A 16,153-nucleotide genomic window follows, 5' to 3' on the forward strand; every position below is an offset into this window, starting at 1 on the left:
TCTCAAGTTTGTCATACAGTTGAATTCTCATCGTTATAACCGATAGATTGTTATATGTGCAACCGACTGTATTCCAAACGTGCCCACACATAGATTTCCACTCCACTTATTCTATGAAGCCCTGTTTGTGTAATAGCCCATGATACTATTTTAGGCCTTGCTGTTTTACTCAGCTTTGGACAACTCGCACACCTGTCTGTGCTTCTTAGAAGTTTGAAGGAATTCAAGTGAGCGCATAAATCAGATTCACGCTGTGTCAAAACAGGGCAGAAGGTGTCAAACATAGAAAAGGCAGACGCAGCACTTTGTGCCTGCCGTCTGTGCATCCGCACCTTTCATCTTGCTTCAATGTGAGTGACCGGCTAGCGAATGTTTTTATGTTACCACACTGTGCACCCATTTCAAACTGACAGGGTGCGGTGCCCAAAGATGGTCCCAGTGCAGGCATCACCATGGTGACTGCAATGCTATCACTGGCCTTGAACAGGCCGATAAGGCGAGGTGTGGCTATGACAGGGGAGGTGTCACTCACAGGGAAGGTGCTTCCAGTGGGAGGTATCAAGGAGAAGACAATAGCAGTAAGTGACTTTGCTTGCTTGGCAACTAGAATTTACAGATATGTACTTTAATATGTGCAGATATGTCGACCTCTAGCTTTACACACATTGTATACACTCTAGCACTGACGGCCAAAGCAGTGCTGCGAGTCAATCAGCCATTTTTCATGTGTGCATTTGTGTGTTTGTTGTGCTAATCACTGCTTTCGCTGTCAGCGGCTGTTGGCACCTACCAGTGTACACTAAGCAGTGTGTGCGACATGGGCATAGCAGCTGTGGCTATGGCATGACAGTTCTCATGTTTGCATGCACGAGAAATTATCAAGGGAACGTCAGCAAACCTTTATAATTTTCTACATTAATAAATAATCTCTCTACATTGCAAAAATAACAAAGGAGTTGCTGGAACGCAGTCTTTGTCTGGCCCTAGTTAATGATAGTTATTGGTGTTTCTTTAACTCTCGTTTTCACGCCTATTCAAATCTGTCATCGGTGAACAATGCTTTAGAGCATCAATTTCAACTTATTGGAGCCATTTCTTATCCATATAAGGCCATCCAGTAGCTAGTACAGGCACTGTACTTTCAGAGTCAGTTTAAGTTTTCGCACTCCGGTGATGTGATTTTTGACGGACCTTTTTGTTAACTAATGTGCGCATGTTGTAGCGAAAAGAGGCATGGCTGTCACCTTCTGCCTCTCGAGAAAAAAGCATGCCAGCACATCACAAATTAAATTATATCGCCGGCTTTGCCGTCCAACAGTGCTGAGCGGTGATAATTAACTGAACATGACGCCACCTGTTCATTAGTGAGCTTTTATTTGGAGTCCGAGTCGTTTTCCTTCGCCCAAGGAAGTATATATCTGAAGGTCCGCCACCTGTCCAACATGTGGACCCTGCTTTTGTAACCAGTTTCCAAAAGTTTCAATAACGCTTCTCTTGTAAAATCCCAGCAAGGGCCGCTGCTGGTGTCACTGCGCAGTTATCGAAAGTCGCTCCCATGACATCGTGCCGCACGGCTGCGTCGCAAGAAAAGCATCCTGCCCGAAACTATGCTGCACCCTCACTTGAATTTAGTCATGAGGACTCGAGCTGCGATTCTGAAGGTGGCAGTAAAGCAGATTCAAGCTCTGACGGCGACGATGTTTTGAGTCAGTTTGGGAAAACCACACCTGTTCACCAACGAGTTTCCTTTATGGCCTTGAGCAGTCTCCTTCCTTGTGCACGCTTATCTGTTGATCTTTTTTCACAACCTGAGAGCTCTACTAATTATCTTCAGGGTGCGTACTTCGCGTGTCTATGATGCGCTGCAATCGGCAGCAAAGAAACTTCTGTTCATGCCAAGAGCACATCTCGGCTCAGCACTACGGATCAGCTCAAGACAGTTTACAATGGCGTGGGATTTCTTTCTACTGTTCTTCCATGCAGAGGTGATAAAAACAATGTGCTAAAATGCAAACATGTGCTTGGATGCATAACCTTGTAGTTGCCCAGCTACGCTTAAAGAAATCGGTCCTGGAAGAGGTGCATGACTGTAGACAAAGTGAAGTACGTACCTTGGACTTCTCATCGGCCCATCCTCAGAAGATGCCAAAAAGGCAGAACTGCAAAATGTGTTATGAGGATCACAAAGCTGAACAAGAACCATACATTTTGTGGGAAATATGCGAAGTGCACCTATGCTTCACAAAATCCAGGAACGGCTTCACTGCATGGCTGAGTGATGAACTGGTCTTAGTTTCTTTTTCTTTCTTTATTTTTTTTTAATATATATATATATATATATATAAGTAAGTAACCGAAGAGCGGCAGTGTACTGATCATTTATTTTTTCGGACACTATTCCTGGGTTATCTATCTTTGAAATGTATATTCTGAATTTTCTTTGATATTAATATTTTTGCAGATATAATGTTTCTTCTTATTCTTTTTATCAACTGGCACCAAAAATGTCGCTTTCTAGAATTTTTGTTTTGCCTAATAAATTTTTTTTTCGGCAACGTGTGTTTTTGGAAAGAGCATTTCATTATGCACAATATGCTATGCTGTAATGTGTGCTAGAATAGTATTTGTAGTGGTAAATAATTTTTTTCAGAGACCTATAAAAACCACCACTTTCTCACGGTAACGAAAGAGTTAACCTCAGTAGCTAGCAGTGATGTGTCGCGAACATCATTATTAGCAATGTTCAACTTTTGCATGCAGGGCATTGATATTTACCCGCCTAATGAACGCACATCTTTCCCTGAAAAATATGTGCAAAATTGGGGGGTCTGTTCATTATGTGGGATAATATTTTGAGCAATTTTTCTTTCCCGCGGCCACCTCTAAAGAAGTCAGTTTAACCCGAAATGCGAACCACCGATTGCAATAGCAAATGTGTAGACAGTTATACATGAAGTAAGGATAGTAGTATTATCAGCCAGTATTATCAGTAGTATTATCAGCCACTTGCTTCAACGCAAACTGAGCGGCGAGAACGCTGCATGCACAAAGGTATGAGCCGCCATCGACTCAGCCCCTGACGCAGATCGCTGTGGAGATGGCGCACCGCGGCCATGCAATGTGCAGTTGCTGCCGGAGTAAATGCCCTCTTGTCCCCAAGTCCCTCCCCTCTCGCCTGGCGCCATGCGTGCAACGGAAGGCAGCATGTTTCCTTCCCGTTTTCCTCCCTCGTACGAGGGTGATTGAGCCACGATCGTCGGCACTCCTCGGGCGCAGTTGCTGCAGTTGCTGCCAGTGTACAACACTGCCGCTGCCCCTCCTTCCCTCTCTCTCCCCTGGGGCCTTTCGCACGAAGAAAGACAGCACGGGAGATTGAGCTGCGATCGTCGGCTTCCCTCACGCATTTTCCCTCACACTTACAAAAATACTCGCGGACAACTTTCTGTGGCAATGAAGGAAAAATTACTGGGGTGAAGCTTCTACACATGTGTTATAGCGCCAAGTAGTCTTCCAGCATTTGACAGTGCTTTTGGTTGCTCGGAACAGACGCTGAATCCACGCAGCTTCCACTTGCAACGGTTTCACGTTTGCCCAGATGCGAAAGGGAATAGCCGCAAAATAAGTAAACTTTTACATTCAGTGGTGCGTTTTGTCCTATTTAACTGCTGCTAATAAGGTGTTTATGTTTTCTTTTCCCGAGCTTACCTAAACTAACATGGATGAAAACACGGGACTCTTTTCAGAAGCGCTCTCTCTTGTGAACGCTTTGCCTCCGTAGCTTTCCCTTCATTGCCACAGAAAGTTGTCTGCGAGTGTACACCATGCGGCGCGCGGCGGTGGCATCCACGACGATGGCAAAAATGCGCCTGGAGTGTTCATTTAATTGCTATCGCAATAAAAGTAGAAGACAGGGTACGATTCGGCATACGACGTGGTGTAGGACACAATTGCACCCGCCGGACAGCATATCAGACGCCGAATTACACTGTGTGTCTCCTACTTCATGGTAGCAAGTTCAGGGTGTGATCATTTGCGAGAAAAAGAAAAAATATATATAATTCATGATTTGAAAAGCGGGGGCTGCATTCATTACGCGAGTGCGTTCATTATGCAAGTAAATACAGATTTTTTATTGAGCAGAGATATCAGTGGGGAAGGCTGAAATGAAGGCTAAGCGAAACTTGCATAAATTAATATTTTGCTTTGCCTCTTGCATCTATTTCTTTTTTATTAATCTGTTCAACGTGAAGCATGCGTGCAATTGCATTCATTGTTGGTCAGACAGATGCAAGAATCGTGCAGCTGAATCATGATATGAAAAAGCCATGGCATCAGCTGGAAACGTCTCAAAAATCTTCCAATATCTTTGTTTTTGCATGTTAGCCTTTGCAAGTTCCTAAAGTTCTTTTTACTAGCATTGTCAAGTGTAACAGCTCTAAATGTATTAGACAAGAAACATGAAGTACATTTGACGGGCACTTCTCTGTCAGGTCCTTTCAGCGCTGTTAATATGTTGCACTATTACAACAGGCAGTAACTTAGCTGACATCTTGAAATGTACATACGTAAAGGAAATTTCATTTGAATGTACTTGTAGAAACTGCACAACCAAAGCTATGTGAATAATCCCAGTGAAATGTGTGCATGTAAGTCAAGCTAACGAAGTGATAACACAGCACTGCCTTTGTGAAGTGTGTAGCTTCCTTTATTCATGGTGTGTTGCTTGTTTCTTCCGTTAGCTTTGCCTTCATCGGCACCCATGCCGGTCTTGTTTACTAAAGTGTAATTCGACAGCTATCAACGGCATGTCAGTCATGGTTGTCTATTGCACAAATGTATCTTTTGTCTGCTGTCACTCTCAACTCACAGAAGTTTGTGCTCATTATCACTGACATACTCTAATGATATCTGGGGGCGTTGGCAAAGGCAGCAGGGCTTCGGCAGATAGCACTGCAGTTTTCTTTTTCTTGCTGCTTTTGTATTAACCTCACCTTTTATATATCAGCTGCTTTTTTCCCCCCTTCCATTAATTTCACTTCTCATGGACATTTTTCGTGTCTACATGCAATTAACAAAGTGTTCATGAAATTGAAGATGTGTTGGAATATTTTTCTGCTAATAGGAAAGGAATATGCCCCCTCATTGAAAATGGGGTAGAGAGAAAAAAAATTACACTGCATCGTGATTTCCTGTAATGCCAAGAATTTATTGAAAAGTTTAATTGTACTTACGCATTACCTGACTGCATGTCTTATCAGTGGGACTGTATGACTGAACATGTTAAATGTGGACTTGCACCAAAGTGACTCGTAAACACAGTACTTACCTCACCCTCCATTGTGTTTACCGCAATGTTATGAATGAAATGTCTCCTTCACCTTGACTTAAAGGGAACTCAAGAGTAATATTAGTTTAAGCTAGACATTACCATGAGCAGGACGTTGGTAAGCCAGAAAGGACACAAGAATGAAAGACAATGTTAACTGAAAACGCTCTGGCTCACTGTGATATTACATATGGCGGCATCTACTCAGTTGCATTTAATTTCTTGTCCATACAAAGGTTATATTGCATTAAAAAGAAAAAGAAAAAAAAAGGAAAGCCTGGCAAATGTCAACTTCCATTGTGGAAATAAGGAAAAATATCCCAATATCCACAAAATTGCACCGACATTATCAGCTTTGCGGTTTGGCCAGAACAGTCAAATGGAAAAGTTTGGGTTTAATTTTCTCCACCAGTGATCAGCATATTTTAACAAATAACATGCAGATAGCACTTTCAAAGGCTACATGGCCAGCTTGACTGATTGACAATTCTCCTTTATGTCCACTTGAAAAGTTTTCATGACCAGAGGGAAAAAAAGCCAGAGCTGACATTCATTTTTGTTTCCTTTTTGTTTCTTTCAAAGGCCAAAAGAGTCGGTGTGACGTGCCTCATCCTTCCCGAGGAGAACAAGAAAGATTATGCTGAGCTGCAGAGTTATATAACAGAAGGCCTGGAAGTCCACTTCGTTGACCACTACTCCAAAGTGTTTGATTTTGTATTGAAAGGCTGAGAAATTTATTAGATGTGTACATGGTAGTTTGTTAATATTATCACTTTTCCATAAGTATGGCATGAAAATAGCGCTTTACCCAAAAGATTGTTTTATGTACATTTCGGTCGTAAATTGACTGGCTGCTCAGGGCCTGTTACCAAATAAATGGGCTTTACTTCATTTTAGGCTTCTCGCCATTCTCTTTTATGCTGGCCTACACATGCACACACACACCTTTTGAAAGTGACTTGATATTTATTTATTAGCTGGCTCAGTTGGGACACTTTAGCTGAAAACCAACATGCATGCAGCTACGTCTACTTACACAGCTGTAGCATACTATGTTTCATTTTTCTTATAATGTCACCAGTTTTAGCAAGATGGTAAACCTGTGTGTAGCGTAGCTCACAGACTCTTGGGACTTGGCAAAAATGTGACCAGGCAGGCAGAAAACACTGGCACATTACAAGGGACGAGAACATGTGCTATGACAAAAAAGAATTATGGTGGATGAAGACACTGTACACTATTGCAATGACATTGTGTGCAAAGCTTACGTACTGTTCATTTGGGTGCAACTATTACAGGGTGTGATTGCCACTGATGCACCTTACCTGATGAGCAGGTCGAATGAATGTTGACCATATATGTAAATTACCAAGCATGTTTAAAAGTGATGCCTTGCCATACAGCACTCATTTTTCAAACAGAGGCTGGTTTCAGTCTACTGTTTACAATGTGGTTGAAAAAAATTAAAGAAATATAAACATACATTCTTTCTAGTTGAAACCTCTTTCTTTGCTGATGCTGTATTTCCAAAGTGTTAATTTGATTGTGGTAAGTTAAAGGGCCCCTGAGACGGTTCGAACAAATTTTGTAGACGCGTAGGGTACAGCTAAAGTTAATCATTCGCACCACAATTTGTGTGAAGCATCTCATATTAAGAGAGCTACGGACGATTACAAGTTACCTTCCTCCATAATCATGCACTTTCTCCTCAACTCGTTCGCCGAGTGATCGGGCTAAGCTCCGCCTTCACTGGCTCTGTGTCGTGATGACACGTGTTGTCTACTTCCGGTTATCTAGGAGCGAGCACGCGAAGTCTCTCCAACCTCTCCACCAGATTCTTGGCAGTGGACCCCAAGCGAGAGCTGTCGAAGCAGTGTGCATTGCGAGCATTCTGTCGCAGTGCCGAACGTGTCTGATATTCCAGTAACCACAGGCAAGCTGGGCGATTTGGCGGATGGGTAGAGACAAACTCAAGCTGATGAAGGAACTTTAGCGCAGACATACGTTAGCAGCCTGATCGGTCTGCATGGTCCAGCCACCTGTTGGTGCAGAGCTTAACCAGCTGAACAAAGAGTTAATATTGCTCTAACCAAGTCTAAAACATTTTAAACATTTACAAAAACAATGTGTTAACGATTACACTCCGGCGAAACATTTACACCAGCAGCAAAGAAGAATACACTTCGTTACTGCTACTGTGTTTAGTTGAGCTCTGTGCCACTAGGTGGCTTAACTGTGCAGACCATTCACGTTTGCGCTTCTGCTCATCCAGTGAAACAGCACGGTCAAATGGCCAGGCCCTGTCCCCTTGCACTTGCGTTTACCCGAATTCATTTACGCTGAATTCATATTGTGCATTGTTGTATTTTTATGCCACTCCTGCTGGGTCCGCTGTGAGGGCCTGCAGTATTTGATAAATAAATAATACCGGACTCGGGAAACACTATTGTGGTATTAATCCTCTGGTGTAAAGTGGCGGCCATAAGCGCAACAAAAATCCTGGCACCGATCGGATAGCGACAGTCCGATGCGCTGCAGCCACTCTGCTTGTCTGCTGCCTTGCAGAGGGGCGCGATGTCACAGCTTGACATATTGCCAGTCGCTACGTTTGCAGCCCACAATGTAACAAAGGCGAATCATGGTGCTCGCGAAAAGACTGAGACCGACACTGACCGCGGAAGCTCTCGTCAAAGCAGAGCACGTTGTGACACAAGCAAATGACGCTCGCTGTGTGCCGGAAGTTCTCAAGTGTTGTGAGAAATTGTTCTTGCGCATTCTCTTTCCATTACTTTCTTTCAATAGAAACCAATTAACTAACATTCTGAATGTTACGAACAACATTTGTTCACCATAAAGTTGGAAAAATTATCGTTGGCGCACCCTGGGCAGCCAATCGGATAGCTTGCCCTACTAGCATCATTAGGGCAATTTACGTCAAATGGTTAGGGACAGCTTAAAATTGAACCAAGCGATGTGCTGCAATCGGCAGCGATGTACATCTTTAAAACCTTACAATAAATTACATGCTTTATGCGGAGCACTTAGATGCGTCAATTAATGATCAGAAGGACCTACTCTAATGACTCAGTACGTTTGTACAAAATCGTCAAAATCGTTTCAGGGTCCCTTTAATATCACTTATGATGTTTTAAGAAGTCGTGTTAATTGTTATTTTTGACACTTCATAAGTTATGTAGATTTTCATTGACACAGAAAAGCCGGAGAAGTTTTGAAAGTGGAAAGATTTTGATATATATTTCTTTGTAAACCTCTGTGTGTTTTGGGAACAGTAAACACATTCACACCGAGGCATATGAAATTGAAGTGTAGCATTTTGCTAAACAGTGCGAGTGCTACATTTCTGTCTCATGAAAAGCTTTTACAGTGGAACCAATATTTTCACTGTATACGAATTGGGGTGCTCTGCAGCTTTCTTTAATTACGATTGTACAGTTAAACCTCAATATAACAAACTTCAATATAACGAAATTCTTGATATAACAAAGTATTTAACTTTTCATAACCTCTTGTCCATAGAATACCATGCATTTAGAACCTCAGTATAACGAATTTGTTTGTATGTGATTTCAACATAACGAAATTTCACTGCCGCCACTAAGGAATGCCGAGAAAATAAATGGAAACTTACACAGACGCAGATGGTGAAAGGATTGAATTACAAGCGGCTGCTTGCAAACCCATCTCTCAAATCACACGTGCACCGCAGGACAAGACCAACTGCCGAAGTGAAGCCGCATCAGCATCATGTTCCGTATAAAGAAAGTCCAAATGCGATAAGTGCCTGTCCTGCCATGCGCACTGTGTGCTTTAGGTGCGAGTGAAAGTGTGCGAGGGTGAGACAATACAGATGGTGGCTTCACGAGTGCCCCCTTCCCGCACAAGCAAATGGAAAAACGGGGAGGGAGCTCGCAGTAACTGCGATCAAGCATGCAAGCACGCGCGAGGGGGTGGGGGGCAAGTTGGCTCGCGTTTCGGCTGTGGCTGCGTGTGCAAAGAGTGGGCGTGCCTAGCCGGTGGGGCACATTGGAGGTTGCGTAACCTGGAGTTTCGGTGACCCATTGGAGCAAGAGGAAGACGAAGCATTCCCTCCACGCTTTCAGTGCTTTTCATGATAGCGTTGTCCCAGTGCGGGCAACGCTATCAGCAGCGGGGGCGGAGTGCACACGAAAGCGTGGCTGGCTTCGTTTAATTGGTACCGCGATATCGTCAACCTACACCCATGAGCATACGGACCACGGATTGCGCGACTAAACTCATTTTCATCTCTGTCTCTGAATGCAACTGGAAAGTAAACACTGCAGTCCAAACTTGGCATTATGAATTTTCTAGTGCGCCTTTGCCGGATGTACAAGAAAGTTGTATCCATCCATCCACTGTCAGCTTCTGTTTAATGCGTGTTAATTACAAAGGAATCGTTTTTTTTTTTTTGGTGACCCTGTGGTCCATATACTTCTGCTCATGGGTGTACATGGCATGAAACTGTACCATTCGTCACCGACTCCCAAGTTTATCAAAATGAATCGTTTTCTCATTCAAATTTGCTTTTTTTCTATTGCCCTATTATTCGGAAGATTCTGCGGCCCCTTTCCGTGTAAAAAAAAAAATCTATCTGCGACTGTACTTATTTGCAAAAAAGGGGGAATTTCAATTCAACTAAATTTCGATATAACGAAGCAAATTGCCGATTTTACAGACTTCATTATATTGAGGTTTAAATGTGTACCTTTTTTGAACATCGTAAACATTGAAAATAAAATGTATTTTTGGTTTACGTGCCAAGGCATCATTGATAAGAGTTGCGACTTTATCTAACGTTGCCCATTTTGTCTGTGCTACATGTGGCACACCATTCTAAAGATGGATTAGTGCCATCTTGTAGTGGCTTGCGGCATTTACCCGGCAAGTGAATATGTGAATGAAACGCTTAATGAAAATTGGATTCCATATTTTTGCATGCCAAAGTTGGTGTGCAAACCTTACACAAAAGCAGGAGTTGCAAGAGTAAATATGCTAATCCATGACATGAAAGATGCCACAATGTGTAATCGTCTTTAAGTCTTGCAGATAAAGTTGTGGTCAGTGGTTAATATTTTAAAGAAAGCATTACCAGCACCACTGCAGGGGCTACATTCTGTAACAGTTCTTTTCCTGGTCCATTCTCCTGCCTCTCAGCTTGCATTGTGCACAGTTTTTGCCAGCAATTGCAACTCGGTACAACAGAAAAAAAAAATTACGAAATGTGGTGCCAGGACCACATTTCGTAATTTCCAGAAAGGTACATTTGCTGAAACTATCGTTTAAAATCAAAGTCAAAACACTCATTGTCAATGCAGTTATTGATCACGCACAATGAAAACAATGGCGGAAAGAAAAAACATCTGGTCCACTATACCACATACAAGCATGCTTCATAAGGTGAAGTTTACGCTGTACCAAAGCGTTTTTGCTGAAGTTATTTTTTTTTTTTTACAACTATACACAAGCCAACAGGCTTTGGCAACAAGAGCAATATAGATAATCCATGCCAGGGGAACAGAAAAAGTCATGCACCTCTTGTTTATTGGAAAAGGTGCAAGCTACATAGCACAACACTTGTAGCATTTCTGTCCCATGAGCAGCAGCCTTGCCCTGTGAAAGCATGCTCAGTGTTTGGCACACTGTGCAGTAACCCTGGTCGTCAAGAGACTTTGGCATCTATTGTCTTCACAAGCTGCTCTACTTTTGTTGCAAGCACCATGTTGGCACAGTCAAAGCACAGCAAACTGTCTACAAAGTTTTAGACATCATGCTATAAGTGACAGGCCCCGAACTAGAAACAGTTGTCATCCTGTGGGTCCATGCCTGAGGATGTGCTGTTGCACTTCAGGTCCGACTTGACACGTTGGTGCTTGGCAACACTGGCAGTGCCACAGAAGTGCGACACCTTGCTGGAAGCTGAGCACATTTTTGGCAATGTCCATCTCATATTCCATAGGTGTTACACGCACTCAAGACCCATGAGCTCACAGAGAAGTGGCAAAACGAGACGATGATGATCAGTGTAGACGTGAAACAAGAACACATAGCTGTAACACAGATGATTTGAGGCACTATGCTCTCCACTGCTCTGTCCCTCGTTGCTGCACCTTGGTCATTATAGCACGGCACTTCATAAAAGTGTCCTGCACAGTCCACGCTGGAAGCATATTTGCACTGGATAAATCTTCAATGGGAAGCACAGGCTGCTCCCCCTGTTTGGCGGGATGGGTGGGGGTCAACCTGCAAATGTGCCAAAGGAAGATAGCATCAGATTGACAACCTTGCAGTACACTTCGTAGCCTAAAAGTCTACTACAATTAAAACACATAAGGGAGGGCAAAGAGGAAGCCTGGGAAGCACTTGATAACAAAGCATGCTGCAAACGCTTGTCAAGGTTTCCACTAAATGTTCCTGTAGGTTTTACATATTTATGTTATCAGCAAGGCAGAAAGAAGTTCTCCTGTTGTAATGAGAAGTGGGCCCGAGTGATGCTGATGCTACTTGGCCCTTGAAATGAAATGAAGATGACTCAAGCATGCAAACTGTTTCTTAACAAGAGACACATATACTGCGTTTCTCGTTGGAAATGTGCAAATGAAGCTTTCCATGGTGTGTTAAAACTGATGCCCCCTGTTGCAAGAAACGCAGTTGCTCCTGCAAAATCTGAGTTGCACTTTCATTCTTTCAAGTGTTTGCACTTGAAGTATGGCTAGTGGAATGCATGGATGCTGCTTTTAGATTGTTTGCTGTGGTAGTAATGAAATGGTATACAAGAAATTGGAAATGACATCATAGAAAATGCATGTCCTGCGCAATGCCTGGAACATTAATGCGCCAGCTATTTCATGTTGTAGTGTGTAGGTAGACGCATGTTAGTTGTTAGTATAGATTTAATCTCACACCTCACCTACAGCGCTCAAGATTCAGTTGCTTATATTCTGCTCTAGGAAACATCACAGATCCAAAAATCTGTTTCAGGTGAATTTTCTTTTTGTGTATACAAAATGTGATCTTGAATGAAAAGCTCCTGCCTTACTACGAGAAATATTTTACTGTCATATTCCTGGCAATATTTTCAAATCAGATTTGCAATACTCTGGATACAAATGAAATGAAATAGACTGTGTTCTCCTAGCCATCTCCAAAAGTAGTTTTTCTTGGAGATAAACATCCTTGTAGTCACATTTAGGAATCAAGTGGCACAAGAAAGGCATGCATCTGTCCATGCACATGGCACTGACATTTTTTAGCATGTGCATGCAAGAAAGGCTCTGCGAGGTGCCTTACTGAAAAGAGCTGTAAGAAGCAAGCAACAAAAACAAGAAGCATGGTGTAGTACCTTTCCTTTTTTTTTCAAGTAGTGTACTGTCGTGCACGAAGTGGACACACAATACGCAACACAGTGGATAACTAGTTTCCTTGCCTCACCTACATGGTATGGGGTATAGGGTCACAGAGTGAGGTAATAGCAATATTAAGAGCAAGCACCACAACCCCAAACTCTTAAAGAAAGAAAAGCATGCATGAAATGCCTTCTGTGAGACATTAGCAGTGCGCTTTTTACTAACACCACACAAAGCTCATATGTAACTGTCATGTCCTGGGCTCAAAGCAGTTAAAGCAAAAAATGACAGCTGAAAGTTCAGCCATATTAATAAACATCATCAGCTGGAAGCACAATGAAAGAAGGAGGTTGTAAATTACGGTTGTTACCTGTAAGCAAAGTTTGCATTTCACTAGAAAGGTATGAAAGGTGCCCAGAGAGGCTTCTGAGCAGGCTGGTTGGCATGCCATAAGAGAATTACGATGAAGCACAAAGCAAGATGGGTTAGGGAATGTGCAGAAGGCACAAGAGATAATCTGTGTCTGTCCTGGTCACCCTTGTTTTGCTTTTGCACTTAACCTCTGCTCAATGCATCAAAAATTTGTTGTCAATTTTTGCCTTTTTCAACCCTGGCTTCCGTGAAGACTCCTACATCCTATCATGTTTTTCAATTTAGCAGTTCACGCTAAATCTGAGGTGTATATCATGAAAGAGAAATGTTACCAGTGGTATCTCACTATATAGTTTGTTTGGCTGTATGGTAAAGGTTTTGTAAACAAGCGAGTATTAGATGCAGAAGCCATTACTTAATTGTAAACACTATAAATGCCATTACTGTGGAACCACCTGCTCGCTGTAGTAACAGGTATGTAGCATTATAAAATACATGAGGCAATAGTAACATTTCAATCAAAGGAGACTAGTCATCATCGTTTCACAGGATGGCATGTTGCATTCTTTCAAATATAGTCATACCTCAGAATATGCTGGAGGTGGGTGGTACAGGTAGTCATGTACATAAGCATACATTGGCGTAAACCGTGTGTCTCCAAGTATCTCTCCATCTTCGTCGTCACCAATGTCCACTGAGCCTTCTATGCACTCGGCATAGGTAGGCGGAGCTGCAACAAACGTAAAGAGCTTGTTGTTCATAATGCCCATTGTTCTTTGACGGACAGAAAGTGCTCAAGCACTGACAGATGTAAAAAAAAAAATGCCTTGCACGGTGCTTCAGCAAGGAGCAACACGTTAAATAAGAACAACGATATAAGCACTTCCTTTGTAAAAGAATGAAAAAGGAAAGGGAAAAAGCTTTGTAAACAAGAACATAGTGACTTTGGACAAATAATTTGCATGTAGCTCTTTTGATAGCCACAGCAGAATTATTTAGGTACATAGCAATGAGGCCAAGGAACATCTTAATATTACACAAGCTGTCTAATTACTGAAGTGCTTTAATTGACTTGGATATATCTCGTTAAGCATGATGCTTGTTGAAGTTGCTAAATGGCTTCGTGTCATGCTATTGGAGAAAGGTAAAAGTGCACCCCCTACATGTCCAGAAATGAATAAATGCTTCGCTGTTTCTGTTCTCAGCTGTGTGCCGTAGCACATTGTAGTGACATTAAGTTGTAATAACAAAAATGTGAGCACTCTCTGCAGCAATATGGCCATATTCATGGCGCTTTCTGGAGGCAGCACATATTTCTCACGTTCAACAGGCAGTGCGTCATCCGTGTCTGCTTCTGAGTATGGAGGAGCAGCTGGATAGAAATGGATTTGTGGCTGGCTGGGCAGCCCCAGTGCACGATAGTGTGGAGGTCGGGACCTAAGGGGCACCGTTCCAATGACAATGGGAAGGTCCACAAACAAATTGTATGCTCCTGGAATCTGTAAGGTGATCTGGAAAAGAAAAGCACTTTGCCGTTATGAGTGCGCACGTGTCTTGCATTTGTTCGTGGACAACACACATGACAATTTGTGGCAGCCAGTATTTACGTTAAGGGTACATGAACAGCAGTCTTTCATGCAACCTAAGAGAGAGAGAGAGTATACTTTATGGAAAAGAGCACATGAGCGTAGGTAGCTCTGCAGTGGGTGATCCCCTCAGTCCTGGAGTCTAGCGGCCTTGGCTGCCCTTCTCGCTGGGTTGACCAGGTTGAGCTGGTCCATTTAGTCTGAGCTGGACAGCGCTGCCTCCCATTGCCGTGTGGTGGGGTGTGTTATGAGTGTGAGTTGTGGTGTGCTTGCACAAGCCCATACCATGTGGTAAAGCACTGCGCACTGAACGCAGTGTGGGCATTTATAGGAATACAGAGCAGGGTGCATGGCGTGGTAGAGACCCAAGTGAGGATATGTGTTTGTTTGGAGTTTTTGCCATATTACAATCAGAGCATTATGAGGTGGTGGTAGTGTTCTTCCTGAAAGGTGATAGTGTTGTAGGATGTGCGTGTAGGTTAATTGTATGGGCTCAGAGTGGAACTGCTCGGCGTGACCCTCTCATGGCTCCCGGTGTGCATGCGCGCGGGCGTAGGCTTGTGCCTCCCGATTGCCGCGTAAGGACTCATGCCCGGGAGTCCACACGACTTGTATGTATGGCAGGAGCTGGTGCACCCCAATCAGAATGCAATGTGCGGCCCTGGAAATCTTTGCCCAGGAAAAATTTCTGCATGCCGTCTGAGAGTCCATCAGAACTATGACACACTCCCAGTGTGGTCTCGCCATGATGGCTAATGCTATAGCTAGTTCCTCTGCCTCCGCAGCACTCGTTCTGGAAACCGACGATGCATTTATTTTGGTCCCATGACTGTCGACTACGCTGGTGACAAATGCAGTGCTTCTTGATGTGCTAGCCGCATCTACACATAGGACATAGGGGTGGTTCTCATACTTCCTCGCTAGCGCCTGTGCTCAGACATGACGCCGTCCTATGTGGAAGGTCGGGTGCACGTTTCTAGGAATTGGTGAGACGTGCATAGTGCTATACCTTGAAAAGATATGGGCGAAAGGATTGACCATAGCAACCTGTATGCTGCTGTAAGTTCTATGTTATCACTATTTCTGTGATTCTAGAACAATAATGACACAGTACACTGAGACCAAGTAAGTCTAGAAACCTGATAAAGATCTCACTTGTGAAATATATTAAATGAAGTAAAGGTTGCATCATAGCAGAAATAAAACTCAAGATGCATGACACTAACATAAAAAACTAAAAAAACTAACTAGTTATTTCGGCAATTATTATACTGCACATCTTGCACTGAAAGAAGACACAAAGGAATGAGTACATTTGTGAACAGAATTGTGCTTTAAAGGTACTCTAGGGAAATAAATATTTGAAACCATTAGAGGCATCTGTAAGTGAAGGCCTGTCTTATGCTGCTCAATACACTTAAGTATACCCTGCACATGCACTGACTAAGCCATTCAGTTTGCCTTTCTTCCAATTGTTACCATTCCTC

General features: G+C 43.0%; 2 protein-coding genes across 4 annotated transcripts in view; one reads left to right on the forward strand and one right to left on the reverse strand.

Moving 5' to 3' along the window:
• Window positions 1-6,217, forward strand: part of LOC126542496 (lon protease homolog, mitochondrial-like) — a 39,165-nt gene extending 32,948 nt beyond the window's left edge. For both annotated transcript variants that reach the window (XM_050189593.3, XM_050189594.3), the window contains exons 20-21: window positions 414-578; window positions 5,909-6,217. In XM_050189593.3, the coding sequence (XP_050045550.2) occupies window positions 414-578; window positions 5,909-6,055 (312 nt within the window). In that variant the 3' untranslated portion in view covers window positions 6,056-6,217. The remainder of the gene's footprint in view (window positions 1-413; window positions 579-5,908) is intronic.
• A 4,652-nt stretch (window positions 6,218-10,869) lies between these two features.
• Window positions 10,870-16,153, reverse strand: part of LOC126542505 (arrestin domain-containing protein 3-like) — a 102,861-nt gene continuing 97,577 nt past the window's right edge. Inside the window, exons 6-9 of one of the 2 annotated variants that reach the window (XR_008614952.2) lie at window positions 14,402-14,591; window positions 13,665-13,810; window positions 12,705-12,793; window positions 10,870-11,605 (exon numbers count right to left, since the gene is read on the reverse strand). Coding sequence is in view for 1 of the 2 variants with exons in the window: in XM_050189608.3 (XP_050045565.1) it covers window positions 11,552-11,605; window positions 13,665-13,810; window positions 14,402-14,591 (390 nt within the window). In the remaining variant the exon portion in view is untranslated. The remainder of the gene's footprint in view (window positions 11,606-12,704; window positions 12,794-13,664; window positions 13,811-14,401; window positions 14,592-16,153) is intronic. The other variant, XM_050189608.3, reaches the window with a different exon arrangement.

This window comes from Dermacentor andersoni, chromosome 2 (genome assembly GCF_023375885.2).
Source record: "Dermacentor andersoni chromosome 2, qqDerAnde1_hic_scaffold, whole genome shotgun sequence".
In the NCBI taxonomy this organism is placed as follows: domain Eukaryota; kingdom Metazoa; phylum Arthropoda; class Arachnida; order Ixodida; family Ixodidae; genus Dermacentor; species Dermacentor andersoni.